Source organism: Gopherus evgoodei, chromosome 14 (assembly GCF_007399415.2).
Source record: "Gopherus evgoodei ecotype Sinaloan lineage chromosome 14, rGopEvg1_v1.p, whole genome shotgun sequence".
Taxonomy (NCBI): Eukaryota; Metazoa; Chordata; order Testudines; family Testudinidae; genus Gopherus; species Gopherus evgoodei.
This window is the reverse complement of record NC_044335.1, coordinates 7,491,762-7,514,619: the sequence shown is the minus strand read 5'-3', so window position 1 is coordinate 7,514,619 and position 22,858 is coordinate 7,491,762. Positions and strand designations below refer to the sequence as shown.

General features: G+C 45.3%; 1 protein-coding gene across 1 annotated transcript in view; it reads left to right on the top strand.

The window, feature by feature from the left end:
- Positions 1-22,858, top strand: part of COL9A3 (collagen type IX alpha 3 chain) — a 76,828-nt gene that overhangs the window by 51,391 nt on the left and 2,579 nt on the right. Inside the window, exons 23-31 of the mRNA XM_030533251.1 lie at positions 2,299-2,352; positions 3,680-3,751; positions 7,433-7,468; positions 10,392-10,436; positions 11,864-11,896; positions 13,046-13,192; positions 15,199-15,253; positions 16,026-16,208; positions 22,695-22,772. Of these exons, the coding sequence (XP_030389111.1) occupies positions 2,299-2,352; positions 3,680-3,751; positions 7,433-7,468; positions 10,392-10,436; positions 11,864-11,896; positions 13,046-13,192; positions 15,199-15,253; positions 16,026-16,208; positions 22,695-22,772 (703 nt within the window). The remainder of the gene's footprint in view (positions 1-2,298; positions 2,353-3,679; positions 3,752-7,432; positions 7,469-10,391; positions 10,437-11,863; positions 11,897-13,045; positions 13,193-15,198; positions 15,254-16,025; positions 16,209-22,694; positions 22,773-22,858) is intronic.

The window sequence follows — 22,858 nt, the reverse complement described above, 5'->3', positions numbered from 1 at the left end:
GCAAAAAACCATGCTGGGTTCTGTCCACAGATATAACTAGTTCTCTGTATAATTCCAAAGCTCAAAACAAGGGGTAAAATCTTCAGAAGCACATAAGTCTCCTTAATTTTACAATAGGATTTTGGCTCCTAAGTGACTTAGGTCTTGAGAAAGTTGTACCCAGTGACCTTGGAGCCTAAATCCCATTTTCAAAAGTGACTTATTGCTTAGTCTTAGGCTCCTAAGTCATTTAGTCACTTTCAAAATTTGACCCAACATCATTTGTGTGTTTCATTTTCTCAGTAGAATGCAGCCTAGCCTCTTGTACGCAGCTGTCAGTTTTCAATCAGAAATGTTTTTAGCTGGAATAACAGAAAACACAAAAGGCTGCATGTTCAAAACGCCTGACCGAAGTTGCTGGTGCAAAATGCGCCTGCACAAACATACATTTTTGCAATGAATGTGGCTGCCAGTTGTGACTGCCCCAGGCATGCACCGTATCACGCTTTTGTATTTGCATGTGGGCTTGTCTACATCAGAAAGTTGCAGCGCTGGTGAGGGAGTTACAGCGCTGCAACTTTGAAGGTGTACACATCTGCAGGGCATCACCAGCGCTGCAACTCCCTGTTTGCAGCGCTGGCCGTACTCCCGTTTTGTCTCGGGTGTAGAGGATCCAGCGCTGGTGATCCAGCGCTGGTAATCCAATGTAGACACTTACCAGCGCTTTTCTTGACCTCCGTGGAAGGAGGAAGCCTCTGGTAATCAAGCTGGTCTCCTTCCCCGGCTTGCTCTCGCGTTCCCGGAACCCCGAGCAAGCAGGTCTCCTTCCCTGCGGTTTGCAGGGTGGTTCGGGGAACGCAAGAGCAAACCGCGGCGAAGCTGGTCTCCTTTCCCGGTTTGCTCTCGCGTTCCCGGAACCCCGAGCAAGCAGGTCTCCTTCCCTGCGGTTTGCAGGGTGGTTCGGGGAACGCGAGAGCAAACCGCGGCGAAGCTGGTCTCCTTTCCCGGTTTGCTCTCTCGTTCCCAGAACCCCGAGCAAGCAGGTCTGCAGGGTGGTTCGGGGAACGCGAGAGCAAACCGCGGCGAAGCTGGTCTCCTTCCCCGGTTTGCTCTCGCGTTCCCCGAACCCCCCTTGAAGCTGCCCAACAGCGCTGCAGTGTGGCCACATCTAACACCACTTACAGCGCTGGTTGCTGTAAGTGTGGCCACTCTGCAGCGCTGGCCCTATACAGCTGTACTAATACAGCTGTAACAACCAGCGCTGCAAAATTTTAGATGTAGACATGGCCTGTGTGTATTTCAAGGGGGTAGTTCCTGACTTCCAGAGAGGCTACACGCTTGCCGCTCCTATTTGCTTCACTTGTAGTGATGGACGCTCAACTCGTCTGGAAATCAGGCCCCAGGTTTTCAATTTGCCAGGCCCCCACAGTCTGTTCCTTTAATTACCAGTTTTCTTCCTAACTTCATCTGACAGTTCAGTAAGAGTTGAAAAACGGTTCAGGGAATTAATTAGCTTAACCTGTATGCAATTAAATATGTGATATATAGTTAGTACTAGAGTTGCTTGGAACTCCATCTACCGTTCCTCCCCCCCCCTCGAAAACCTCTTTCCCAGCAGGCTTATGTGTCAACCTACTAAGAACAAAATGATCTGTGAACTGGAAAAGGTGCAAAGGGATTTTCTTGTGTTTTCAGTTCCTGCCACTTAGACTATCTCAAAAAGATCCTGTTAGGGTGTAAAAAGCCTTGGCCACTTATTTGACAGTCTGCCCCTGTATTAACCCGCAAATCTCAAGAGGATGATCAGGTGTATCCGTCACAAAAGCACCATTTAGCGGATCACGGTCAGAAAGCACCCACTGATTTCACTGGGATTAGTCATGTGCTTAAAATTAGACCCCTGCTTCCCTGCCTTGCTGAATCAGGCCAGTGAACTGTATCCATTCAGAACTGGAGTGTCAGGTCTGAACTGACATATTCTTAGGGCTGTGTGTCTAGGAGAAGTTTGCACAGCACGAGTCCTACTGTGCCTATCTCTAGCCAGGGTCACTTAGGCCCTTGCATTCATAAAAACCAAATGAATCTAAGCACTGAGTAAAACAGAAATAATCGTTATTGTTAATGGTAATCATAGGAATAAAGTTCAATAAACAGCAAGCTGCCTTGCAATGGCCATCCATCAGAATGGCTGTTAGGAAGACTTTTGTACTGCAGGGCTGCCTGCTTTTTGTTGTTATAAGGAAGGCAATTCACCTGTGTTCATGACTCAATTGGTTGTGAATGATCTTTCTTAATGATGCTTAATCTTCTCTTTTTCAGGGCGCACTTGGTCTTCAAGGCCCATTGGGAGCCCCAGGTGTAAGAGGCTTTCAGGTCAGTAAGCTAGAAATTTGGGTAATTTAGTACCCACCAGGTTATAATTGTTTGGTGTCCATGCAAACTTCTGGCAAAGAAGATTGGGTGATAGTGACAAATGATTGGAGGGACTGGATTTCCATTAATTAGAACATACTTAATGCCTTCTTAAATATAACACAGTGAAAGGGAGAGCAAGGAAAGAGCAGTAGCCAAAATACTACTGTATCCACTGCAAGAACAAACACTGTCTTTATTTCACAAATGCAGGGGAAGTCTTTGAGATCTGATCATTTTATATCCTCCTTCACCTGGATATTCCCAACCCACTTGTCTTGAGTGTCCCCTGTGCTAGTTCCGGGGACCCCTCCTTTAATCCCATCACCCGCACTCCCAAGATTGCAGCTACTTTCCCCTCTCCAGCCAAAAAGTGGCCAGGTCTACACTACAAACTTGTCCCAGCATAGCAATGTCAGTGATGATCTGGGGCCCCAGATCAACAGGGCTGTGCCAGCAAAAGCCCCAACTGGAGACTCAGTTACACTGGCAAACCCGTGCTTTTGCGAATATAACTTACTTCACTCTGGGTGGGGCTGGATAGCTATGCTGGCAAAAGTGCTTTGCTAATATAGTACAATGGTATAGCTGTGTTGGCAAAGCCTTCCAAGTGTAGACCTGTCCTAGGATTCCGCACGAAGCCTGAGCAGCAAAACACCTGAATTGTCCAGAGGACCCACTCTGGAGCATCATCAAATGCTCCCCTATCTGCAGCACATCCAGCCTCCGTTGTCAGGGAGATCTCAGGCTCACGTGGCTCTGCAAATGTCATCAAGAAGCCATCAGGCCAGCCTTGCCATGGGTGTTTTGATAAAGCTGCTTTGAATTAAAAAATCTGCAGGTTTTCATACAGTTCTCAGTGTACTGACCACACAAAGCAGTAAGGGCTCTATCATCCATGGCCCATGGAGACTCATCGTAGAGAAGCTTCATTGCTTCCTGACTCCCAAATTTGGTTCTATTGGTGCACTCAGATGGCCTTATTGTGGCCGCTAAGCAACCTCTGCTAATGCCATTGATGATCTGCAAGAGATTGGGCTGGAGTACCTCAAAATGTCTTCCCCTAGTCAATGGTGTCAGAGGGGAAGGGTAGGGCCAGCAAGCAAGGACATGAGGAAAGAGAAGAGTGGTACTGGGCTCTGGAAGGACAGGGATAGTGGTTGGGACTCGGGAGAGTAAAGAAGGAAAAAGGGAATCTGGAATTAATGACTTTGTTCAGGAAATCAGTATTGAGACTGGTGAACTCTTGGGATATTAACAGGTGCAAGGACTCTTGTTTTCCCTTTAGGGCCGCAAAGGTGCCAGTGGGGAACCTGGACTCCCTGGCCCTACGGGGATTCGTGGTGAATTTGGTGACAGGGTAAGTAGAACTGGGCAGGAAAGGTTTTTGCCCCCCTGCAAAAACTTCTGGGGTCTCAAACAATGTCCCCATACCAAATCATGGTGAAAAGTCAAAATCTTGAAAATGTTCATGAACCAAAAATCTGGAAACCATTTTGGTTCAAGTCATTTGAAAAGTTTTGTTCCCATTTTGACCTTTTTTCTTGTTTGCTCCTGAGAGGATGGGCTGAATGAGAGCAGCCCTCACTTTACTCCCTCCCTGGCCCGTTCCCTCCACTTTGAGTGAGGTAGTGGCCCTTTATGGGGACCCTCTGACAGTGAGGAGAACTTTCCTATATGGCAGATTTCCCACCATTGGGGTCTATGTCAGCAGTGTCTGCCTGTCCTTGCTCAGTTTAATTACTAATTTTTTCTCTAATTGTCGATTCTGAAACAAAAGCAATCTGTTTGCTCCTCAGGGTTTTCCCCAGATCTTTCAAAGGTACAACAACTCTTGCCCATAAATTGGATGATGCTAGTGACAATAAAGTAAAGCCAGCGGAACTGCGCCAGCTTGTGCTCCCTGCCAGACCGGCGATGGAACACAGCCTTTAACATTTTCAGAGCCTTATTTTGAACCTTACCTCTAATTTGAACATCCACTTTTATATGGATAAATAACTGGGCCTGCAACCAAGTGCAAGTGCAAGCAGGAGCGGTTAGATACCTAACTTGCTGGCTTGCAAGGGTAAAATGTCTTGGGATGTTTACATTTTACCATTTGCGATTGCAGTTAATTGCAAGTGCAAAACTTCTGCTGCAAAGTTAGGGGCTTTGTAGCTGAAAATCAAGCACACGATACCATTCAGCACATGTAAATAAGAGAATTAGGCGGTCTAACGCTTCAGAACCTGGGTTCAATTCCCTGCTCCGCCACAGACTGTGTGTGACCTTGGACAAGTCACTTACCCTCTCTGTGCCCCTTCTGTAAAATGGGGATAATAGAAGTGTTCTGCCTCATAAGGATAAATTAAAAATTGTGAGGCACACAGACACTGTGGGATGGGACCATATAAATATCTTGGGCCTTGTCTACATTACTCGCTGGATTGATGGGCAGCGATCGATCCAGCAGGGGTCGATTTATCGTGTCTAATCGACCACTGAGCGTTCTCCTGTCGACTCCGGTACTCCACCGGAGCAAGAGCTGCATGCAGAGTCGATGCGGGACCATCAGCAGTTGACTCACCGCGATGATTAGATCTAAGTACGTCAACTTCAGCTAAATTATTCACGGAGCTAAAGTTGTGTAACATAGATCGATTCTCCCCCTTCCCTCTTGTAGACCAGACCTAAGATAAAAGATCCACCTGGATAGGCGAAGTTCTTAAGTCTTGATATATATAGCTTAAGCTGATTAATAAACTGAACCATTCCTTTATGCTTCCTGATGTCAGCCTCAGCAGAATGATCCTGACAAATCAGCCTTTTACTGATCTATTGTTAAAAACAAACAACCAGTTCTGAATCATAGGAGATAGAGCTGGAAGAGGGAGGGGAATCATGAGCTAATCAGCATTTCCAGTGCAGCATCTCCATTCCTAGACGTCCCATTATGTTTAGACTGAATAGTTTATTTCAACAAGATTTTCCAGATCCTATCCCAGCCAGATCGGACTATTTGTTTGCAATGGACACAGAGCCGAAGTGGGTTTACTATACCCGCTCTATATGCAGATTTCATCAAAGTGCAAGATCTCCATGCTCACAGGAGAGCTGCATTGTAGTTATTTAGAATATTTAATTAGGACGTTTAAAAAAAATCTTTTCTTTTTTCTCTACAAACGGAAACATACCTGGGCCCTGCGAGGCCAGAACTTAAAAATAAATTCAGTGGTTGGATTTAAATAGAATTATTCTCGTTGAAAAGAAGCCAGCCGCGCAAAAATGAATGTGAGTTGTCCACGGCCTGCAGGAGAACAGTAGCCGTGTGTTCCATGGCTTCCTTCACTTCAGCTTGTAGGTAAAGTCTCTGTGTAAATAATCACCCCGGGCACCAGGGATTTCACAATGGGCCTCTGTGTTAGACCTGGAAGAATCTTGTGGTGAGATTTCTGCTTCTCAGTCACAAGGGGCTCTGAGTCTGGATGCTACAACAGCAGGGTATACTGTAGAAACAAGAATCTCCACAATGAAAAATGTATTTTTGGAGATGATGCATCCCTTTAAAACTATGGCCCTGTTAAAAATGAGTGAACAGAGAACAAGTAACTGTAAAAAATAAATAAATAAATTAAATAAACAGAAAAAAAAGTAGCCCTGTCACAGAGTTTGGGGAATAATATTGCATTTGCCACTGGTTCATTTTTAAAAAAATAGTTATAAATACCCAGACTCGTTTCTACCTTTTGGCTTGTTACCTCTGAATTATTTTAATAGGGAAACTTTTTAATAGAACTTTCAGTTTTTTAATTGATCTTCAGGGCTTGACTTAAATGAAATGACACCCACTAATTCTATGTGTGTGTTCTATCACATTGTTCTGCTGGAAGTTTCTAGAACCAGCTAGGAAAAAAATCACATATTTCCCAATTGCCAAATTGATGAATGTGCCATAAAACTGCTGTTCTAAGATTACAATAATTGAACCCATCCAACAGTGCATTGCAGAAAAGACCAAGGTCCTCAGAACTTGAATTGGCTTCTGGCTGTGTTAGATGGATCCAAAGTCACAGGCCAGGGCTGCCAATGTATTGCTTCATTCTCCTTTTGAATGCTAAAGGAGCATGGTTGTTCTTGGAATGTTACTTCAGACTGGCTAAATTACCCCAAGGTTTATAAATTACAGCTGCCAGGTTCACCTTTTACTCCTATGGACATCTGACCCTGCCACTTAAAACAGGATACCAGACAAGGTGGGTCCCTTACTGGCAAGTTCCCAAGTCATGCTTCTCTGTGGATGCCGAAGTCAGGAACAGATAACCGTAAACCCTTGTGAAAATTGACGTAGTAATAGAGACATTGTAAAACTGTTATGAACATTCACAGTCCTGGCACAAAAATCCACTCTCCTGCTCTATACCATGATGATAAAAAATCTATGAATATTTTACATGCCTGGGGGAAGGGAGGGAAAGGAACCTTACCCAGGGGTGAGCAAGGAAGGTGAGTCTGATGTAAATGGACAGAATTAACTGCACACGGCATTTTAGTTTTGTTCAGTGAATTAACAAGGACAGTATGAACAGAGTATCTCATAAGCCAAAGTCTTACAATGACCACAATTTACTGTTAGCGGCCACAGAGAATGAACGGAAGGCTTATGGGGAGGGGCCCTCAAACACTGAGACCCACTGTATTAAAGTTATTTTTAATGGCTGGCAGGTTGAATGGGTTATGGGGGAGATGAGGTGAGAGAGCCAATTCAGAGAAGGAAATTGTGACCTACCATCTCATGGCTTATGTATATTGTAACTGTCAAGAAAGAAATATGAACCACAGTGACCGCAGAATATTGCTGCAAAACAAACTGAACGCTAAAACCTCTTGTTGATTCTAAGAAATACAAATGAGTTCTGATCCTTGTCCTGCCTCTTTGTCTTAGCTGGCAATTACACGATTAGTATTCCCACCCCTCACTGTGCCAGGGAACATCTGACTGTGCTAGGAATGCGTGGGAAAAGAACAGTTCCCTGCTCATTCTCCCTTTTTCTTGTTCCAGGGTTCTGGTGGAGTTTCTGGTCCCAAAGGTAACCAGGTGAGCCTTTTCTGGTTATTTCCTTTTCTGGTTATTTCCTTTTCTGGTTATTTTCCCATTTTATTCAACTAATATGATTTAACTGTAGCTTGATCACAGCTATTCAACAGCATTACCAACTTCCCTCCCAATTAAAATTAACAGGTTATGCAGCAGACACAGCCAACCCATTTTTCTTCTGATTAATTTTTGTGTGTGCTCAATGTATTTTATTTTAATAAAGGTATCTTGAAATGCCATGCTCAAGATCCTTTGGGTCTATCTTGCAGTCACAGTACACGGCAAGTAAACTACTTGGGGTCAAATCATGATCACCGAACTCACAAAAGTCAGCCTATAATCTTCAGGGGGGATACCCACGTGAGTGGTAAAGCAGGGTGTGCTTCACCACTCACATGGGTATCCCCCCTAAAGCCCCCAATGATTAATTATGTAGGGGCTAGGAACATTTAGCCCTTAATAAACTTTTGCTTCTAAATTGTCATGTTTGGATTGCTTCAATTGATGACCTTCCTTGAAATATATAACTTAGATCAGTGGAGGAATGTGGTTTATCTCTGCAGAAAATGGAATGCACTCCCAGCAACAGTTTATCAGTTGCAATTATGCCTTCTGTCCTCCTTTTCTTGCTGTCTAAGGGCAGGCTTCAATAAGGTCTGTGAAGTCTAAATCTAAAAAAGACATCTAGTCCCGATCTGTACCATCAGCACAATGTTGTTTATTATGGGCTGTAACTGTGCCAATACCCTAGCCATGTTGTTGTGCCATTCTGAGTGGCATCTGAAACGTGTAAACCCGGCACATACCAAGGGATAGCTCTGTATATTGTCTCTATTCCTACCTGAATAACAAGCGCCATCTGGTGGTTTAAAGGAAAAGGGATTATATATTGCGGCTTAACATGGCCATACAGAGCTATTCACCGAATGGGTCTTGGGAGACTTTTGTCCTCGTATGAGCCAACTCGGAAATAAAGCTGCAACTTAATAATTAGCCATCTGGTTTCAAACATCACTGGAAACACCCCGGCCCGATTTTGGGTAGACCCCAAGTTTGTGACAGTTGAAGTTTAGATTTTATTTTTCGTAAGGGCTTATGAAGAGTTTCCTTGCATGCACTTTATTTCAGAGGCTTGCTGTGATAATTGGACCTACAAATGTATCCAAATTGTGAGCTTAACAGTGACAAGTGGGTGTAAGTTCATAAGATGTTATAATAACCTAATAACAGATGTTGACGGGGAAAGGTACAAAAGCACAGAAAGACTGAATTAGTCCAAACAAAAAGGCCTCAAGGATTGTGTTGAAATCATGCTTGGAAAACTGGACAGTGTGAGACCAAAAATCAATGAACCACAATTGGTGTGTCAGAAATTAGGCCTAATTAGTGGACAAAATAATGAGGGAATGGACTATTCCACCCCCTTCTGGGGTCTTTCAAGAAAGAGAATTTGAGGAGAAAAATTGGCTACTGGAATGAGCTTCACTATCTTGGCTGCCACCCCCACCATCTCCTGGGACCCTGGACCTTCTTCATCCCAGTCCTAAAAGTTGTCCTGACCAAACTAGGCCAAAAACAAGAACCCAGATAACGCTGCCACATCCACCAGCTCCAGCTAAATCCCAAATACCACATGGGATTTGAGACTTTGTTTTTCTTTCTTTACTCCCCACCCAGGTGTCCTTTTCCTTCTCTGCCTTTTTCTCCTGTTTCCTATCCGTTTCCTTTTTCCTTTTGTCTAATTAACGTCCAATGTAGCTGGCCAACGCTGCATAATTTGCAACACCAGAAAGGGGCAACTAAAATCAATGCCCTAAACAGCTCAATGCTGGTATAAGTTTGCCAGATCTCAAAGTGACTAATAAAACAGTGTGCTTTGCCTTTGTTTTTCCAGCAGCGAGGTTGCAAGTGAAAGTCAAACACCAGAGATGGAAGCTGTATTTTCTATATTTGCTGTTCTTTTCTCTTTGTCTGTCTGTCTGTCTGTCTTATTTAGTTTTCTTCAGAAATAGGACCAGACTTTAACAACAGCAGCAACGAAAGCTCCAGCCCATTTCTGCAAACTTCTCTTTCCCAAAAAGGACAGTTAATACCCTCTTTCATAGCATCTAAAAAACCCATCAAACAAGGGGAATTTTCCCAGCTAAAATGAATAAATTAATATCTGTTGTTAAAATGAAAGCCTTACTTAATACTTTACATTTCAAATGCTTTAATTGTTTTTCCTTCTATTCTGTGTCTTTAATAAAAGGTTAAAATAATGTTTAATGGTTTGCTGTGCTACTAACCATGCCCAGTCTCTGTACACCAAACCCCAAACCTTTAACGTTAAACCATAACAGGGTCTTGTTAACACCTTAACTCTTTAGGCCAGTGTAGTCCAGCTGAATTAATACAACCAGCTGCTTTGGGGTCACATCCCAGTTTAAACACGGAATTTTATCTGATGAACAGACTTAGCACAGAACTATCTTCCTGGAGCAAAGTGTGCTAAGTGTGGACACCTGTTCTGGCTGCATTGCTGCTCATCAGCACTTGCCAGGTCCTTGTCTCTTATGGGTTCAGCCCTTGCTCGTCACTCTAGAATTAAATTTTTGCCACAACGAGTTTGATGCAAAGGGCTCCTAGCTCTTGCAGAAGGTTGCCTGTTATCCATGGTTGCCATTCAGAGCAGCAGAACAGCTATTGTGGAGTGTACCTTAATTTTGCCATATCTATTTTCCAAGTCAGAAAACTTTCCCACTGCAACAACAAGGTACTGAATCCTCTTTGCTGCCAGTAGGAGTTGAGGGTACTCAGGGCTCAAAGGACTGGGCCCTGACAGAGTAAATCTCATTTGGAAAGTGTAGCGCATGTTTGTGAATAACCATTGCAAACCCACTGGTGAGGTTCTCATGTGTTAACTGCTGTGCCTCGTTATCAGGGCAACGCTGGAGCAGATGGCCTGCCAGGTGACAAAGGAGAACTGGTAGGTGTCATTTAAACAAAACAAAATTTAACATATCAGACAGTGGGAGCCCGGAGGTTAATGAACCAATGACTATTAAAACCTGCCAGCGTTGAATACACGAGGGCTCCGAAGGCTACAGTTACACTATTGATTGTGAAAAGAGAACGGTGTCCTGTGAAACCAAACCAAGTATTCCATTCACCAACGGCACTGTGCCCATTTTAGTTTGACTAATAAAACTCGAAGAGGATTTCTCGTGTGTATAGCCAGTAGGGTGACCAGACAGCAAGTGTGAAAAACTGGGACAGGCTAGGGGGTAGTAGGAGCCCATATATATTTAAAAAAAGCCCCAAATATCAGGAGTGTCCCTATAAAATCAGGACATCTGGTCACCCTAATAGCCAGGGATTCATCATTCGTTATTTCTACCCCTCAGGGAGATCAGGTGCACTGCACAGTGCATAGAAGCTGACAGTCCTTTCTGTTCTTGGGTGTTGAGGCTTTGGTTCAGTGGAGGCTGTCACTGCCAGGGAGCTACATTCAGCCCTGGTATGTGGGTCTAATGATGAATCCCTGTCTACAGAGGTGAGGAATCCTCTAGTTTTACTAGTAAAACTAAACCGATCAGTTATTCCTTACAAGCGCAGTCCACGCCTGAACCTGTTTTATCCCTTGGCCTTCAGCCCCTCTCCCATCCTCTCCAGCAGTCGGAGGATTGCACTGCTGAGCAGACGAGCCCTGCACTGCTCTGCAGATCTGCAGGGGTCACAGTGGTTCTCAACCTTTTTGGGCTCAGGGTCCATTTGTAAATGTTTATGGCTTGTCATGACCTGGAGGTAGAGGTGCTGGGGTGGTTTCAGTCAGATCCTGCCCCCTAGTGTGTGTTGGGGGTTGGGTCCTGCCTGGCACTCACCCCACAGTGGCGGCTCCTGCAGCTCCTGGGCTGTGGGGCTGGCTGCGCTTAGCTCTCGGCATTGCAGTTGTGTGAGTGGAGTTGTGACCTGGCTCGTGGGGTTCCAGTGCCACTCACTCAAATTTGGCCTACTCAGACTGCTGTCATCATGACAGCTGGGCCAAATCTGAGTGGCACTGGGACCTGGGAGGTGAGCCCAGCCAGCCCCGTGGGACAGGAGTTGCACCGCAACCCTTTGAAACATTCTGGCAACCCAATTTTCTGTCCCAACCCCCGAGTTGAAAGATACCAATGGGGTTATCCTACCTCCTGGCAGTACCCTTTGGCTTTCTATGCCCCTGTTTGCAGTATTGTGCTTTGCATTGATGTAGAACCCACAGACCCTGCTCAGGAATCCCGTTACATTAAGTATGGCACACAGTGGTGGTCCCTGCTTCCAAGAGCTTAAGGATCTGCTTTTAGATGTTTACTTGGCAACTGATTCTTGTTCTTTAGAGAAGAATAAGATCAAACTTCCCTTTTTTCTTTGTAGGGTCCTTTCGGCCCCCCGGGACAAAAGGGAGAGGTAAGTGTCATCCATTTCAGATTGAAAGTCACAGAAATGTTAAGGAAACAAATGTGCTTATCACATCCCAGTGTAGCTTCTGATCTCATTGGGTTATGCAGCATCAAGGGTGGCATTGTCTTTTATTTTCAGCTCTGGTCTGTGGTCCATTAATATAGCCATTAGATGACCCTTAGTGTTGACCTTTGTGATTTTCACTGGAGAGTGGTGAAGCACTGGAATGGGTTCCCTAGGGAGGTGGTGGAATCTCCTTCCTTAGAGGTTTTTAAGGTCAGGCTTGACAAAGCCCTGGCTGGGATGATTTAGTTGGGAATTGGTCCTGCTTTGAGCAGGAGGTTGGACTAGATACCTTCTGAGGTCCCTTCCAACTCTGATATTCTATGATTCTATGATTTTTCATGCACACTGCATGGAGTCTTCAAGGACGGCTACCTAAGTTGTGTGTGTAAATCCCACATCTGTCTGTGGGAGTAAAAGCTCAGCAATGCAGAATGGGGGAGTGTGTAATTAGCACCATCCAGCAATGCGCTTAAGCACAGGCTTAACTTTAACTGCTGGGGTAGTGCCATTGATTATTGCTGAAAATGCCTAATGTGGAAAACAATTTATTCAGAACTCTTAGCACATCACTTAGGATGTCTTGATGAGATAGAAATTTGGCCCTGGGAAGGATCAGATAAGCAGCAGCCTTGAGAGGGAATGAATTGCTGTTGCTATAATGGTAACATACCAAAAGGAAGAAACAGTTAGGTCTCCATGCTTGAAATCAAAGGCCCTGTCCATGCTACGGTGGAAAGCAAGGGAGCATCAATGCTGTTGGTTCTGACATGGTTTCCCAGAATGGTGGTGTTCTGAGAACCATCTGCTACTGTGTGACCTTTTTATGTCGCTAGAATGGTTTGAATACCGTTGCTGCTAGCACTGTTTGAACTGTAGCATGCATATGGCCTAAAACATGCATAATAATCATGATAGACATGTAAACCCATACATGCAAGATGAGGAACATACATGGTCAGCATAGCCACTATGTCAGTAAGAGAGAAAACAAGGAAGCCAGAAGGAAAAGCTTAACTAAGAAATACTATGGAAGAATAACAATATGCTGAGCCTCCTGTTTTAAGCTGTTTGGTTTCTCTTCCTTCTTAGTCAGGAGAAAGAGGCGAGCTGGGTCCTAAAGGTATACAAGGACCTAACGGGACTTCTGGTGTGCAAGGGATTCCAGGTCATCCAGGACCTATGGGCTACCAGGGAGAGCAAGGTATCCCCGGCATTACTGGAAAACCTGGCCCTCCAGTAAGTATCGTCTGTTCCTTGATCACAGTCCTGCATTGGAAATGGATGAATGGGTAACAGGCAGTACCGGTTATGCTGGACGTTGGGTGTAGAGTTGACTCTTTAGAGAAAGTTTACAAAATAAGTTTTTGCCCTTTTGTTCACAAATGGACAAGTCTTGCAGTACTTGCAGCATCAGTACCTTATGAAGCAGATCAGGCTAATGGACTGAGAGGAAAGATCTCCTTTGCTATGTCAGTAAAGAAGAGGTCCTTAATGGCAGAAATAAATAAAAATGCCAGCCTGTGGGAGGCGGATGGTCAGGGAATTTGTAATAGGATATGTAACTTTTGTAACTCCAGGTTGCTGGTTCAGATCTGGTGCAGGTGAGAAGGGAATGAAAGTTACCATCTCATGAACATTCAAGGTATGTCTACACAACAGTATTAGCCCAGGGTTCGAACTCAGGCTTAAGCCTAACCCAATTTTGTCTACATAGAAATCACATTAACCCCAGGCTCAGACCCAGGGTCCCAGGACCCCACAGGAATGGTAGGTCTGACTTGAGTCAAGCCGGGACCCAGGGTTCAAGCCCTATTGCTTTGCAGTGTGATGTAGCTCCACCGGACTCATGCCAAAAGTATCCCACAATCCCACAGGCTGACTTTCTTTGTCCTCTGAATAGTCAAGTTTTGTGGACAGTCAAGTTTTCCCACACTGTTAACTCGAGTTCTACAAACCCTGGGCTTATATTGCAGTGTTGACATACCCTCAGAGGCCTGTGTGAAATGTGCTTGGTGTTCTCCGTCCAATTCCCAATGGACGAGTGTCCACACCATCAAAACTACATCACAGCTGGTATTAATTGGTTCCCTTGGGGTGGTCCCCTGAGAAGGGCCAAAGAATGGATAGGGCATGGAGACTGAACTACCTGCTTGTCCCTCCAGAGTAGGGCTGAATCACGCTGAAATAGTGTTGAAGCAGCATGCGCTGACACTACCTGTGTTGCTCCTGTTCTGTGAATAAATGTAAACTATCTCCAAGGCTGTCAATACAGCACTAAAGTAACATAAAAATGTAAATAGATAATAGGAGCCTGGCCTGCCTTCTATAATTTGTCTTAAGAGTAACACTAAACTGTGTACGTCTCAATTGCTAAGTGTTCTCAGAGGGCAATTGGTTCTAGTGTGTTAATGTTGGCAACTGTTTAGTCAGATCAGAAAAGAAAAGGCCTCATCCAGTGGATTTTAACATTTAAACATTATGGGCCAAAGATTAAAGGGGCTTTTAACTTGGACTTCAGCTTTGCAGGTGCAAATAACTGTGCCCAGAATTGCAAATGAGGGCACAAATATGAACAAATTAAAGGTCATCAGCATTAGACCAGCTTCTAATTTTGCACTTCCACCACTGGCATTTGTGCATGCAAATCAGGTAACTGCGCATCTAACTAGCAGATTTGCAGAAGCAGTTTATTTGTACAAAAAGGTGCACAATTTGCAAGCACAGAATTAACCTTTTAAGGATTAGTTTCCTCTCAATGTGATGTGGTGTTAGGAGTTACCTGCATTCACGGGTTGGATGTGATGTGTGAAGTCATATTTGTTCTCCATAACTGTGAGAGCACTAAGAAAGTAAATTGATAGCAGTCAATAACTTAAAAATGCAAACCTGTTTCCTGTTGGGTCATTAAAGTATTACTCACATTAGGGTTTGATTTGTTATTTTCCCCATGCTTGAGTTTCACTTTTCAGTAAAGGCCAAATAAACAACAAATTAAATATATGACTTGGAACATTAGCACCACAACATTCCCACTAACTTTAAAATCAACTTCATTAATATTACCACCACCCCAGGACCTTAAGGCTGAAGCTAATATTTTCTGAAGAAACTACTCTTTCTTCTTAATAAAAATTCTTCTGCTTGATTTTGCAGTCCATTAGAAATAAGTTTCTTTCGGGGATCAATAGTTTGATGACAAGAAATAATATGATTTTGTGTAAGGACTCTTTTGTCAATTGCAGGGCAAAGAGGCCAGTGAACAACACGTAAGAGAACTCTGTGAGGGAATGATAAATGGTGAGTATAACTGGGAGATAGCTGAACTTTAATTATTGTCTGTATCAGAATATAGCTACACTTTATAGTCAGAGAACACTTGTTTCTGTTTAGTTTAACAATGATTGTAATAATCTGAGACATTAGGAATTCCTTTCCAATGGGACTTGTATTACTACCCAATCATTACAAAGTATAGTTTCCATTCACTGAATGGCTTATTGATATAGTTGCTGTTTTATGATGCCACAGGTCACGGGATTTCATTCCTGACAGAGCAATAAAGTTTTGCTTCAAAGAAATTATTTTATGTCTTTTGAATATTTTGCTTCTTGAAGAGTGTGTTTGTCACTTTTTGTGGCGAAAACTAAAACCTGCAAACCTATTTCAATTACTTGAGTATTAATTTCCATTAAACTTTGCTTCAAAATTATTTAAAGTGTTTTCCTTTAGTTTATAAATAACATGAAAGAAAAAATTCATCAGTCTGCAAAGTGTTTAGATGTTTCTGAGCAAACCCCACCCCGCCCCACAAGTCCAGAGGTTTACTATAATGAAAAACCATTTTTTGTCATCTTATCAAAATGCATTCACCTGATTCAGCTCAAGGCATCTCTGGTTGTGGGTTACCAGGACAGATTCTAGCTTCAGAAATCCAGAGCCTATAATCGTCTCCTTTGATTGGATACACTTTGGTGGCAAATGTCACATACCAGAAAAAGGTTTTCAAACTTCAGACACAGGCATAAGGCAAAAGAACTTAGTTTTGGTTTTGTTATTTTTTTTTCCTCAGAACAAATTGCACAGTTAGCTGCTAATTTGAGAAGGCCCTTGGCTCCTGGACTGATGGGTCGACCTGGTCCAGCAGGTCCCCCAGGTCCACCTGGGGCAATGGGAAGTGTTGGTCATCCCGGTGCTCGCGGTCCACCTGGATATAGGGGGCCGACAGGAGAACTTGGAGACCCTGGTCCCAGAGGTGAGTAAGATGAAATCGGCGGCAGCCTAATGAACCTGCACCTGCTCCCTTTGAAATCATTGAGAAAACGTCTAACTTCAGTGATGTAGGAACAGGTCCTTGGGAGGTTAGAGTGGGGAGAGGGGTTAGGATTTTCTGTATTACAGTGCACTCTGTTTATAAGAATCACTGATATATGAATCAACTGCATACAGTGATCAAAACCACCGGAACTAAATGATTTCTATACTAAAACTGCATATAGTGATCAAAATCACCGGAACTAAATGATTTCTATACTAAAACTGCATATAGTGATCAAAACCACCAGAACTAAATGATTTCTATACTAAATACTCCACTTGTAAGAATCAACCGCTTATAAGAATCAAATAATCTGGGACGGCTGTGCACTGTAGTATACACTGCAGCATGTGCAGCTGCTGAAGCTCCAGGCATTAACAGGCACCTATTGTTTAGTTAACGAAGTAAATCCTCATCACTGTGATATACTTGGGTATAATGAGGAGTGAGGCTTATCTTGGGGATTTATGACCACTGTCCCCCTGAACTCCTCCCAGTATTTCCCCCTCCTGTTCCTGTGCCATCGTCCATGCCATTTCATTTGTCTCCAATAGCTTCCTCAGTAGTACAGTAGAACTTCAGAGTTATGAACGCCAGAGTGACGCACTTACAGGTCAGCCACACCTCATTTGGAACCCAGAAGTACGCAATCAGGCAGCAGCACAGACCAAAAAAACCCCAAAACAAATACAGTACAGTACTGTGTTAAACATAAACTTTCCTTGTGCTGCTAGTGTGAGAATAATCCAGCCATGATGGCCAGTGCAAGTCTGCAGAGTGGTTCACTACAGCACTGTGGTCTGCCCGTGTTGGGGGATGGATTTTGTTTCTCAAATCCATAAAAACCCAATCACCTGGGTTTTGAGGGGAAATCCGGAATTTTACCCATAAATAGCAAACTTTTGCACAAAAGACCTTTAGCACCAACCTAACTACCATTGCAAAGTGACATATACCTTTAGGACTAAATATTTAACTGTGTGTTTCTTGGAAGCAAGTGTGTTTGTTTATTTTCCTTAAACAGAATTAAGATGGCAAGTTAGGACAAAGTTAGGTGCGGGGGGGCGGGGGTGGGTGGGAAGGAGGACAAAGGCAGAGTATGCTGCATCTCAAGGCTACTTAGGCCTGAGCCTACAGACCTTACTCACATAAGCAAATGCTGAAAGATTGGGACTTTATCATTAGCTATTTACACCTTACAATTAATGTGCAAACATTGCAAATTGGTAACAGTTGCTGAAAGCAAATCCAGCATTTGAAGATTTTAAAACTCCTAAATGTAATGTATAGATCCTCTGTGATACATGAGATAAAACATTAGGGGGCAGCACACTAAAGAACTTGGTTCTGCAGAAATTTAACTTTTGCTTTTGGGAAGCCACTAGTAAATGTCTCATAGGGTTGCCAGCTTTCTAATCACACAAAACCGAACGCCTCTGTCCCACCCATTCTCTGAGGCCCTGCCCCCGCTCACTCCATTCCCCCTCCTCCCATCACTTGCTCTCCCCTACCCTCTAGTCCAGGGGTCGGCACCTTTCAGAAGCGGGGTGCTGCTGAGTCTTCATTGATTCACTCTAATTTAAGGTTTCGTGTGCCAGTTATACATTTTAACGTTTTTAGAAGGTCTCTTTCTATAAGTCTATAATATATAACTAAACTATTGTTGTATGTAAAGTAAATAAGATATTTAAAATGTTTAAGAAGCTTCATTTAAAATTAAATTAAAATGCAGAGCCCCCCAGACTGGTGGCCAGGACCCGGGTAGTGTGACTGCCACTGAAAATCAGCTTGCGTGCCACCTTTTTCACCCATGCCATAGGTTGCCTACCCCTGCTGTAGGGTGACCAGATGTCCTGATTTTATAGGGACAGTCCCAATTTTATGGTCTTTTTAGGCTCCTATTATCCCCACCCCCACTCCCGTCCTGATTTTGCACACTTGCTGTCTGGTCACCCTACTAGTACCCTCATTCACTTTCATCAGGCTGGGGCAGGGGGCTGGGGTGTGGGAGGGCTCCAGCTGGGGGTGTGGGCTCTGGGGCGGGGCTGGGGATGAGGGTTTTGGAAGTGTGGGAGGAGGCTCAGAGCTGGGGCAGGAGGTTGGGAAGTGCGAGGGGGTGCGGGCTTTGGCTGGGGGTGCAGGTTCTGGGGTGGGGGCGAGGAAAAGGGGTTTGGGGTACAGGGGGCCCTCAGAGCTGGGATTGGGGTGTGGGCTTTGGGAGGGAGTTTGGGCGTGGGAGGGGACTTAAGGCTGGGGAAGGGGGTTGTGGTGCAGGAAGGGGTGAAGTGTTGGCTCTGGGAGGGAGTTAGTATGCAGGAGGGGGTTCCGACCTCGGGTTGGGATGTAGGAGGGGGTTTGTGGTGTGGGCTTACCTCAGGAGGCTCCCGGAAGCAGCCAGCAGGGCCGTCCTTAGGCATAGGCAGAATAGGCAGCTGCCTAGGGCCTCTCTCTGCCTGGGGGCACCACTCTGCAGGCAGCCCAGACAGTGGAGAAGCAGGGCTGCTGGGTCCTAGAGAGAGCCGAATGCAGCACAGTCTGAGGGACGGGATTGGCTGCTGGGGTCTCTGGGAAGGGGAGGGGGTGGGGGCTGCGGAAGGAGCTCACCTGTGAGTGTGACTCTTTCCCCCCGGCTGAGGTCAGGTGAGGCAGGCTCTGTGGCTCTGGAACTAGTATCCTTTGTTGTGCCCCATAACATCCATTCTTCTCCCCCCCGCCCCACGGAGCACCCCCTCCTTTCTCCCTCTCCCCAGGAGCACCCCGCTCTCTCTCCTCCCTCCCCTCCGTCAGGGCTGGGTTAGGGGAGGGGAGGGGAGGCTGGCTACCTGCTGAGGAATGAAAGTGAAAGTAACTCACTTCCTGGGCAGGCAGCCAGAATTGGAATGTTACACAGGGCTTGCCTGGCGTTAGCCAGATGTGTCAAAAATCAGGATAGGGGATTGGAGTAGGGTGAGCAGATATCCCTATTTTATAGGGACAGTCCCAAATTTGGGGTCTTTTTCTTATATCGGTTCCTTTTACCCCCACCCCCCCACGCCTGTCCTAATTTTTCACATTTGCTGTATGGTCACCCTAGATGTGGGTAATTGGTGCCTATATAAGACAAAGCCCCAAATATCAGGACTGGCCCTATAAAATCAGGACATCTGGATCTATCACCCTAGCTGGGGAGCGCCTCTCCCCGGGCTGGCAGCTGCCAGCAATCCATCTCATCCGGTGGGAGCTGCACAGGGCAGGATGAGCTGCTGTGGCTCCATGGGTGACCCGTCTGAGATCAGATGCTGTGCTAACTTCACCATGGTCCGTAAGGCTGGTGGTGGTGCCCATTGGCGTGTGATTGCACCTGAGGGTTTGCTGCTGCTGTTGCCACTCTGCACCCCAAGAGGTGGATTTTGGGGTCTATTGCAGCTGTTGGACCAGCACTCTGGGGGGTGAGCCAAGCATGAAAGCAGTACTCTGTTGCCATTTAGATTGTCATTTAACAACTTTGTTTGCCAAAAATTCTTGCTAACAATCCTGAATCCAATTTCAATATTTTTTTAAATCAATATCATAGCCAAAAACAGAAAATTAAGTTGTTGACAATTATTAGTGACAGGTTTGGTTTGAGGCAGGGAGTGGGCCAGTTTTCATCAGAGAAACAAAAAATGTTGACTGACTTTCCTATAGCCTGTTACTCCTGATAAGAACCCTCCAACAACTGTAATATGCTCATCTCCTTACTAGTGTATAAAGCAGGGGTGGGCAACCTACGGCACACGTGTCAAAGGTGGCAGGTGAGCTGATTTTTGATGGTATGCAGCAGCAGGCTGAGCGGCTCAGCCCATCACTGCTCTGGGGTTCCGGCTGCTGCCCTATTGCCAGCTGGGATACCAGCCATCGGCCCCACTCAGCACCTGCTGCTGGCCTGGGGACCCCCAAGGAACCCCAGGCTGGCAGTGGGCTGAGCAGGCCAGCTGAACCACTCAACCTGCTGTCAGCCTGGGGTTCCATTCACTCAGCCGGCAGCGGGCTGAGTGGGCTGGTGGCGGGCTGAGCAGGGCCGGTGGGGGGTTGAGTGGCTCAGTCTGCTGCCAGTCTGGGGTGCCAGCAGCACTCAGCCTACTGCTACTCCGGGGTTCCAGCTGCCGGCCCCTTGCCAGTCAGGAGCCCAGCCGCCGGCCCCACTCTGCTTCCTTCCAGCCTGAGTGAGCAGAATCCCAGGCTGGTAGCGGGCTGAGGGGGGTTGGCGGCCGGGATCCTGGCTGGCAGGAGTTGGTGGTCAGAACCCCAGACCAGCAGCGGGCTGAGCAGAGCCTGGGATCCTTGTCTAGGGTTCCAGCCACCAGCTCCGCTTAGCCCGCTGCCGGTTTGGGGTTTCATTTACTCAGCTGGCAGTGGCCTGAGCAGGATTGGATTTTTGTATGACATAACTAAATCAAACAAAATAGGAAAACAAGAACAACTAATGACAAAGTGCAAGAACCTAGAGAGCCTCCTGAAGCACGGTGATAGTTTTGATTTAAATGGACTTGAACTGTACGAAGAATTGAGTACACTGTCATCAATGTTGCCACATGCAAAATCGGCGATGGACATTGTACAGTTTATTCATACCCGCAAACTTGTTGACATATATCCTAATGTGTACATTGCCACTCGTATTCTACTGACAATTCCTGTAACAGTAGCATCAGGAGAACGGAGTTTCTCAAAACTAAAGCTCATTAAAAACTATCTCCGCTCTACAATGAGTCAGGAATGCTTAACTGGTCTTGCTATTCTGGCAATCAAACAAGACACGACTTTGCCTTTGTCATACGGTGACATTATTACTGATTTTGCAGCTAAAAAAGCCAGAAAGATTGCTTTTAATTAAAAACTAATCTTTGTTTCAATACCTCTTCATATAAATTTCCAATAAAATTTTGATAAATTAAAAAAATTATGTTATTTGCATCATTCTGTCATATCAGAATTTTTTCTATAGTGCTGCTTCTTTAGTGCTAGTCCATCAGCATTACAGTGTGCTTAATTAAGTTAAACTGGTTTTAATAACGTGAATGTGGCAAGTTTTCCAATACTGTAAGCTTATATTTGTGTTGCTAAGAGCAGATCAGGCACAGGGGCACCAGTTTAATAATCTCGCCTAGGGCACCATAAATCCTAAGGACGGCCCTGGCAGCCAGCATGTCCAGCTCCTAGGTGGAGGGGCCAGGGGACTCTGCACTGCCCACAGGGGCCACCCCCACAGATCCCATTGGCCGCAGTTTCTGGCCAATGGGAGCTGCAGAGATAGCATGCTAGGCAGGGATAGGAGCCCCTGTGGTTGCCCCTGGGCCTAATAGCCAGAGAAGCCGGCCACTTCCAGGAGCTGTGCCGAGCCCGGGCAGGCAGGGAGCCTGCCTTAGCCCTGCTGTGCTGCCGACCAGACTTTTAGCAGCCTAATCAGCATCGCCACTAGGATCCCTTTTCAACCAGATACCTGGCAACCCTACTCTCATTATGATGTAATTTTGGAATGTACAGAGATATGACCATTATAATTTAATAGGTTTCATACACATGCAGCTATACCAGCAGTCCCCAAACTTTTTACCTTGTGCCCAACCCATCTCTGCCCCCCTAGAGCCAAGGCTGAGAGGGGGTATTGTGGGCAGGGAAAAGGGGGTTGAGGCTGGGGCCACAGCTGGGGCAGGAGGCAGGGGCAGGGCTGAGAGCAGCAACCGGGGCCCTGGGTGCAGGGTCAGCAGCTGGGGCACTGGGCATGGAGCCCAAAGCACAGTGCCTCTGGCGTGGGGCCAGGAGAGGAGCTGGGTGACTCTCTCTCCCCGTCGGGTCTAGTAGCAATGCCCTCCTGAATGTTCCTCCACGCCCCACAGTTTGGGGACCTCTGAGCAATACTAATTAGGGTAGCTAATTATTGCTCCCAAATTTATGAACTTTGGACCAGATTTTCATAGGTAGTTAGGCTCCTAAAGATGCAGGTGCCTAACTGGATTTTCAGATGTGTCTAGGCCCTAACTCCCATTGATTTAAATGAAAGTTAGACATCTTGGTGCTTTTGGAAATCCCATTTAGGTGCCTAAACACCTTTGAAAATCTGGCCTTTATCCTTGATATAAAATGATGGACAATTGTAAGAGATCTGATTGGCTAATGAAAGTTCCAGTAGTGAGAGTATGTGATTTTAAAATGCAGCCAATTATAATGAAAGTATAACTTTTAAATAAAAAATGAAAGTAGTCAATTCCAAGAAATGCAGAAATCGCAAAATGTGCACACCTGGGGCCCAAATCTGGCAATTGGATCCATGCAGGTAGCTTCTTGGCACCAAGTTTTGCATCACCCTTTATGGTGACAGGATTTTCCCCTCCACATATGAGGGCTAACTTGGCTGTCTCTGTAAATTATTATTTAAATTTAAATGTCTTTACATCATTACAGGTGATACAGGTGAAAAGGGAGACAAAGGTGGCACTGGCATCGGTATTGATGGGCCTGATGGAGATCAAGGATTTCAGGGTAAGCTGATGCAGTATTTAGTATGACAGGAAAGTACCCAAATGACAGCAATATGGACTGTACCTGTTTATTCAGGAATATACTTT